The sequence below is a fragment of the Pempheris klunzingeri genome, chromosome 2 (genome assembly GCF_042242105.1).
Source record: "Pempheris klunzingeri isolate RE-2024b chromosome 2, fPemKlu1.hap1, whole genome shotgun sequence".
Lineage (NCBI taxonomy): Eukaryota > Metazoa > Chordata > Actinopteri > Acropomatiformes > Pempheridae > Pempheris > Pempheris klunzingeri.
In genome coordinates this window covers 19119031-19126836 of record NC_092013.1, presented here as the reverse complement: position 1 = coordinate 19126836, position 7806 = coordinate 19119031, and the positions used below count along the sequence as shown (strand labels likewise).

Genomic DNA, 7806 nt, shown 5'->3' with positions numbered 1-7806 from the left:
ACGTCCTCTGAGATTTTCCACAGTGTGGAACGTCTTGTATTTTTTGATAATACTTTGCACTGTAGCCACTGGAACTTGAAAACATTTAGATATGGCCTTATAGCCCTTTCCTGACTTGTGAGCAGCCACAATGCACAGCCGCAGGTCCTCAGTGAGCTCCTTTGTCTTAGCCATGACTGTCCACAAACCAACTGCAGAGAGCTGCTGTTTTTCACCTGTTGAGTTGATTAAAACTGTTCCCAATGAATCAGGGTAATTAGGATGCTTTAGAACAGCTTGGACTATTTGGAATGGTATAGAACTTTGGATTTTCCCATTGACTGTGACAGTTTGCAAAGGGTATGAATAATTTTAGACTTGCCACTTTTTGTTTAAATGTAAATAAAAGCTGAGAAATATTTTTTTTCCACAAAGATGCCTCTTGTACATCGTCTTATTATCTTCTGGGAGTCATTTCCAATCAAGAAAAAACTTGCTGGTTGAATAAAAGTAACTTTAAGTCAAAATTTGCCAGGGGTATGAATAATGTCGGGCTTAACTGTATATATGTCCACTGATTGATATATCTATATATCTGCAGACTTAAACAGAGCCACAGCAGTCACGAAACATTAGAATAAAGTCTTTATTATTGCTTTCATAATCATGCCCATCACAATTTTCAATTGGAATGAACATCAGGTTTTATCTGAACTTCCATGGTCTTTATGAAATTAAGAACTACTGGGTACTTTTCCAACGTCGAAGTGAAAGTGAAGAATAAAGTTTAAAAACGACCTGTCGTCGTTTGCCTCTTGCTGAGTCATAACACTGTTTTACAGCGATATGGAACATGAAGTAATTTCTCAGATAAAAGGAAGTGGTTTATCTGGTTCATCAAGTGACACTACAGACGTATTAAGCATTTGTGGTTTTTCTACAGTACGTGATGTTTTGAAACATGACAATAAATATTAGGTCAAAGTTAGGAGTATATGTGACAGAATATGTTCAGCGCGTTCCCACTATTATACTCTGAGAAAGACGAGTGTGGATTGTCTTCACAGTGAACACGTGAACTGAGACATGCAGATGACTTTTCCCACAGTATTCCTACACTGCAACGTCTTCACTGCTGCATGAGGAACTTTTAAGTGCTGCTGGAAGCTCTCAGAAAATCTGTCCTGCAGAAAAAGAAATGCTACTGACCATAATGCAAACCTACTACGACCTGCGGAGTGTGTGTGTGTGTGTGTCTTCTGTGTAGTGGAGACCACAGGGCTACTTTCTGTGAGTGAATGAGCCAACCGTTTAAGACCCACCATGATGGAGTGGTGAACTCTCCAAATCACAATAGGGGAGCATGGAATTAAAAACAGAAACAACTGGTCCCGCTGAAACTACCGGTGGGTGGAATGCTAGTCGGACCTGAGGCTTAAAAAAAACACAGACGATCACTTTTCCGACCATTAAGAGCAGCAGTAGCACAGACGTATCACACAATGTAACGGCAAGCATGTTTGCTGAGGTGCATATTGGGAGATCTAGGGGTAAAAAAAGGCTACAGACGAGTATATAAAAAGTATAAAATTGTTAAAGCATGTGTCCTGCACTACTTTCAGAAACGTCCTTCAAAAACTTTTCCATTCTGCAGTACAAATCTAAATCTCAAGAGCATAAAACACATCTGGAGGATAATCAACTCCTTCAACATTCATCTTAAAGCTCACTTAAAGACCCCGCTGGCTCCCGCATTATTCCTCTGGGTCAAAGGCACTGGGCCCCTGACCCTCTGGGGCCCTCCGCTGTGTGCTGTGGGGCTGAGCCAAAGGAAAGCCCCTAAGCATCTCTTGCAGACTACCTACAGCCAGCCTCATCTGGTCTTCAGCTCCCTGAAGAGATTTCAGCTCCATGGTGTAGAAGATGTACAGCAGAGAGGTGGTCAGCAGGATGGCGAAGCACAGCGCAGCCAGCATGTAGAAGGAGGTACGAGGGAAAGGTTGTTCTGCTCCCAGGGCCAACCAGGGCACAGCAGCGATGGCCAGCTCCAGAAACAGCAGAGCCAGGCCCATCACTCCGGTGCGTGAGGCCGTGTAGCGCATCCTTTCAGCGCAGTGCAAACCCACTTTGACTTCAGTACGGGCCTCTGTCACAATGTCGACCAACTCGGCCACCTTCTCTGGAGATCCGTGAGACAGAGAGCCAGAGTCAAACATCATGCAAGAGTTCACTTCAACACAGGCAGCATGGCCGTGTTAAAACAGTGCGGTAGTACAGACAAACTGAGGCTGGTATTTTACACAACATAGTCACTGTGCTCCTCGTTCATTTGATATTATTCTGAGCAGCATATTACCCTGGAGGAAATTACAGCATGTGGCGTTTAATAAATCTGGACATCCTGTCGGACCACCAGTAGTTAACTACCTGTAGCTATCATTACTGCAGCCCCTCTGATGAGCTTTTACAGGGTTTTGCTCTGCTGATGACCTGGTACACATCAGACCTAATTTTTTTCTGTCAAAATATTGATTACCAAATAGGTCTTAACATGTTTCTATCTATCATTTTAAATTAGAGGGAAGTTGCTCTGGATGGGATATAAATTTCAGGAGAACCGGCAAGTTCACCAAAAAATAGCAGGGAGTAAGAGCTGTAATTATGTAATTATAGGGATTCTGTAGAAGTGCTTTGAGCTAAAGTCTAACATCAGCATGTTCGCACACTGATGTTTAGCTGGTGTAATGTTAACATAGTCACCATCTTAGTTCAGTGTGTTAGTAGTGTGGAGGCTCATGGGAATACTATTAATTTTGCAGTTTTTTTTTTTTTTTTTTTCTTCCATCAAACAAAGAGGGCAAATGAACATTTTGACGTGACGGTGATGTCAGATGAAAAGTCAGGAAATCACAAAAGATATTACAATTTACTCTGCGGGGAACCTGAATGTCTGGAGCAAAATACCTGCAGCAGAGTCCCGGTTCTTGGCTTGGCTGTCACTTCCGGTCCCAGTCGGAGTTTGTGTCTCCAGCCTTAGTTCAGCAGTCAGAGCCTCGTGGTCGGAGTACGGGAATGGATGGTCAGGGACGGAGCCTTTGGTGGTGGACATGAAATCACAATAGACGTCTGCTTTGGATGAACCCTGGCAATTAAAAACAGCAAAGTAGTCTTTGGGTGTCAAGGTACATTACAAATTCATCTGATGACTCCAACATGTTCCTGTGAGGATGAGGAGACACAAATACGGCAGGTTCAGTTTTCACCCACCTTGAACAGGATGTAGTCAATTCGAATTCCCTTGTCAAAAGGAACAAGCTCCTTTTTACTGATAAAAGGGTTGTCGGCTATTAAAGTGATACCATCCTCACATCCCTGCAACAGATAAGAAATCCCATCATTTATTAAAAGAGTCCAAAAAGTCCATTTCTTTTGTCTTTATAACCTTAATCTTAATCTTGTAGACCGTTATTTCTATGATGACATTTTACTTGCCAGGTTTGTTCTCGAGCTATGCAGCCACAATGACACTGCTGGATGCAGCTTCACAATTTTGCAGAACTGCCTCCTGACCAAGTGTACCAATTGAAGTTGTGTGTACAATGAGCTTTAAATTGCAGCGGATGATAATACCAGACTTCTAGAGTATGGTCATCTTGCTTTTACATCCACATAAATGGTAAGAACACGAGATTAAATTAGGGACTCAAACCAGTGGCCATCTGTGCTGCTGTCTACCACTGTCATGGCACACCATATTTTACCACTGAGATAGATACATGTAAAAACAGTAAAAGGTAAAATGTCACCATAATAAATGTAAATTATAGACAAAATGACGAGTAAAAACTGAATTTCCCTAGAATTACTCTATTGTGACAAATTAATCCTAAGAATCTGTAGCATTCTTGTCACTACCTACATCAAATTTAGCCGTCTCTAAATAGGAGTCCCGGAGTCCAGTGTAAGTCCTCAGTAGTCTGTTGCCGAGGTCCTGAGGGTGCATGTTGAGGTCACCACCTAAAATCACCACATCTGCTGCAGTGGAGGTGTGACTGACGAGCACAGAAGACACATTATTACCAATGACACAAGCTAACATCAAGATGAAACGCACTATGATTGTAATGCTTTACTCTGCTAAGAATACTGCTGAACACTTAGGGGAAAAGTGTTGGCTACAAACATCGCTAACGCCAACTAACGACAGGTGAGGTTCACCTGAGAAAAACATGCAAATAAACACCAGAGTAAGCAAACAGTGGTTCATGCCATATGTGCCTAATACACGAGCAAAGACAAGAGTACCGGATGAACTGCTGCAGCTCCCAGGCCTGAACCACTCTGTGAGGTAGATAAGAGTCCTTGTCTCTGCAGTACTCTGCATGCAGCTAAAGTCAACACACAGGGACAGCAGCACATTGATCAATAATGGGAAATAATGGACGGGCGGGGCTGAGAACTGATGTTCGGAAACCTTACATGAGTAACATAGACGTTTGCAGTCAGGCTGCCGATGTTTAAGACGGCCAATCCGACAGCTTTGCCTCCAAACCAGTCTCCATGGTGAGCCTAAATATTGGTAAAGATACAAAGTTAGGAGAGAAAAGGAGATCTGCTATTCTGCAAAGAGATGGATGTAACACTAAAGAATCACACTTTGTTACTGTTTTTTTAAGCAGTGCTATGAATAACGTTTTGGGTTTTTCTTTTTGCAAAATAACGACATTATCTTTTTCAACTGTTTAATCTAATATTCATTTTCAGCAAGTCATATTTGAGTGTGTCTCAGGCTCTGCAGTCTTACCATATACGGATAACCATTCAGTGAGTAGCGATAAACAAACGTGTCATGGATTCTGTGTTTGGAGAAAATGGCCAGTCCGCTGCCAATGACTCCACTGCAGTAGGAGAGAAAAAGCAAGACATGAGCAGAAGAAGCTGTACTACTACACACTAAGTTCCAGCAGTACATGATTATCGCTTAATGAAATAACTCACCATAACCCTTCCTCTGGCTATCATAAGTACATGTTATCTGTAGTAGATGTGAGAACCTGTCTACTAGAGTTGACATTTTTGTGAGGTGCAGAGGGGATTAAAAAGCTGGGGCCTTTGATTAATCTCAGTCTTATGCTTTGGTATGGAGGTCAAGAAAGAATTAAGCTGCAGAAGTTAATCCTTATAGGTAAGGCCTAAGCTTCAGCAAAATTTTGCAGATGGATCAATGCCATGAAAGTAAATTTTTCTGACACTAAGGCACTTCAGCGGCCTTTTGAAGATATGAGAACTTATTCATGAATTTTAATCATAGATTGTAAGACATGCAGACTTAACAGGTTGAAAAATGATTGCACAGAACCCTTGGAGTGAGAGTAAAAACATTACCTTTTGAAGTAATGAGAGTGAGGATGACTACAGGCAAGTTTCTTTTTCAAGGAGAGATAGTCTTTCTCACTCCACACCTGAAAAGACAATGAACGTGTTACTAGAAAAGTAGCACACCAGGTGTCTTAATCTCTCCATATATTAATACTGCTCATGAGTTATGACTAGTGTTGGTCTTCCTTGCAGGAAACACCAAATGTAACCGAACGGACAAGCTGAAAAAGATCAGATAAGCTGCTCTACAGCTGTTGTAACATGGCTTCCACCAACCTCTTGCAGTAAGACAATATCATGCTCCTCCTTGCATAACATATCTCCGATCATGGCATAGCGCTGAGGACAGTGTTTGCTAAGATAGCGGATCCCCCTGAAAAAATAAACAGAGCGAATGTGGACACTGTGTTTTTGTTTTTTTTTCCTATACACATATAAAGACAAAAACATTGCATTAAGAATAAACCACAAACCACAGGCACTGACCAGCAGTTCAGAGAGAAGACCTGGACACTGACAGAGTTTGTGTTAGCCATGCTGGCAGATCAGTAGACGTGATGATGGAGTGTCAGGTCGGGTGAGATGACGGAGACAGCTCCTAATGTAACACACACACACAAGTGATTGTTAGTCCTTGGTTTATAATTTAATCCCAAATGAACACATTAGGTGGAAAGTCTGGGTGCACAAAAACATCCAGCATTAACACATATGACGTGTAATAAAATAGGAGTAATTCTGCAAGGAAAGGCTACTTGCCTTTAGAGAATTAAAGAGCACACAATCACGAGTCTCCGCAAAATAACAAGTAGAAAAAGACATTAAAAACTGCATTGTCAGCTCCAAAAGTGCACACCGCATTGAAGGATTCAGCAAATTTGAACTAAAACACTGTCAACAGATCTGATTTCCTCATCAGGAACACTACATTAGATGTGAATAGACTTTGGACATCATTTATTTATAAATATCATTATATATTTATATACTAAAGAAAGAATTGACATCTGTAATGGTACAATCAGCTTGACCCTGGCAGGCCTCACTGTGTGGTGCAGAGGGAAAATGTTGGTGATGAGACAAAATGAGGAGACGATTGTATTCAGTCTTTCTCCCGGGAGTGCAACAATACACCACCAGGCCCCAAACAGAGTGCTGACACGGCTTTGCTCTGTCCGGAGAGAAGAAGGCGAAGCAGCAATGCAGTGAAAAAGAATCAAAGGGCTTCACTGACAGATAAAACATGGTCTTTTAAACGGGCAAAACTGGTTATTCGTGTGTGTCAATGCGAAGAAAGCATCGCTCATAAAGACAATAAACAACTTCTTTGACTAACATGAACCCAGGGTTGCTAAACACTGAGGGTTTCTGCATCAGTCACACAGACAGTGGATGTCGTAGCCAGGTAACAGTGGCGCCCACACTGGACGTAACAACCTAAAAGTAAAGATAAACTCAGTGACATTCAGTGTCATCAACACCCTGTGTTTAAACCTGAATCTTTTCTCAGCTAAATTACTCCAGATTAAGCTACATGCTATTCAAAATAACCGATGGACAAGAAATGCAGACATGAACAAGCTCGTTAGCTCGTAAAGTTTTAGCTAACATAAATGCTTGGACAGCCAGTAGCTCCACTCGTTAGCCTGCTGAATGCTTTGCTAATGGATATTTCAATGAAACCGCTTGAACACAGTCAGCCTCATTATTATGTATCGTTGGACATTATATTAACATGTTAGAGTTAATCACTGTAGGTAACGTTAACCAGTTAGAAGACCTTAACGTCTGCTGAACAACTTTAGCTAGCCGTTTGGCTAATGTCTGTGATGCTAGCTACGGTGTCTGTTGACTGGTTAGCGGAATAGTTAATTCACCAGCTAAATGAACTCACCTTACGGACCTGTTGGCGACAGGTGTAGTGAACGGAATCGTTTGATGTGCAGTTATAATGCTGTAATGCCAGTTTTAGCCTTGGACCAAAACACTTCCTGTTAGCGTGCCCGCTATATATTATTGTAAACCTGGTTAATTATTAGCAAGAGTACACATTTACATTTCAGAGAACAAACACCGACCTAAAGGTGTTTGGCCACTTCCATTGCTGTGTTTTTCCTGTCAGTGTTAAGTCAGCTGGCGTGAAAGTATTTCTTGTGACCTCCTGTTGTATTTTCCCCTTCAAAGTAAAGCAGGAACTTGAGCTGCGTCCTTATTTTAGGGACAAAACCCCCCTTAGCACATATGTAGAACACGTTTTGACGGGGCGAATAGTAAATGTGAGTGTTTTATTGCAAAAACTCGGTTTCAAATAAGTAATCACTTCTTTTTGAGTAAAGTCTTAATTTGGAAGCTTTCGCCGAACATCCGTTGTTATTGTCGTTTCCGGTTTGAGTCCGCTTCAGCCGCGGTTGATGCTGGGAGGTGAAGTTCTTTCCGTCAAACGCTGGA

At 41.7% G+C, this 7806-nt stretch overlaps 1 protein-coding gene across 1 annotated transcript; it reads right to left on the bottom strand.

The window, feature by feature from the left end:
* Positions 1–635: 635 nt before the first annotated feature.
* smpd2b (sphingomyelin phosphodiesterase 2b) lies at positions 636–7474 on the bottom strand. Its single transcript, XM_070843518.1, has 11 exons — positions 7253–7474; positions 5845–5956; positions 5635–5731; positions 5365–5441; positions 4784–4877; positions 4459–4548; positions 4285–4367; positions 3899–4031; positions 3247–3351; positions 2944–3121; positions 636–2158 (listed from the first exon to the last, which is right to left on the bottom strand). The coding sequence occupies exons 2-11, from the start codon at positions 5892–5894 to the stop codon at positions 1734–1736; spliced, it is 1332 nt and encodes a 443-aa protein (XP_070699619.1). The 5' UTR covers positions 5895–5956; positions 7253–7474; the 3' UTR covers positions 636–1733.
* Between the last annotated feature and the right edge of the window lie 332 nt (positions 7475–7806).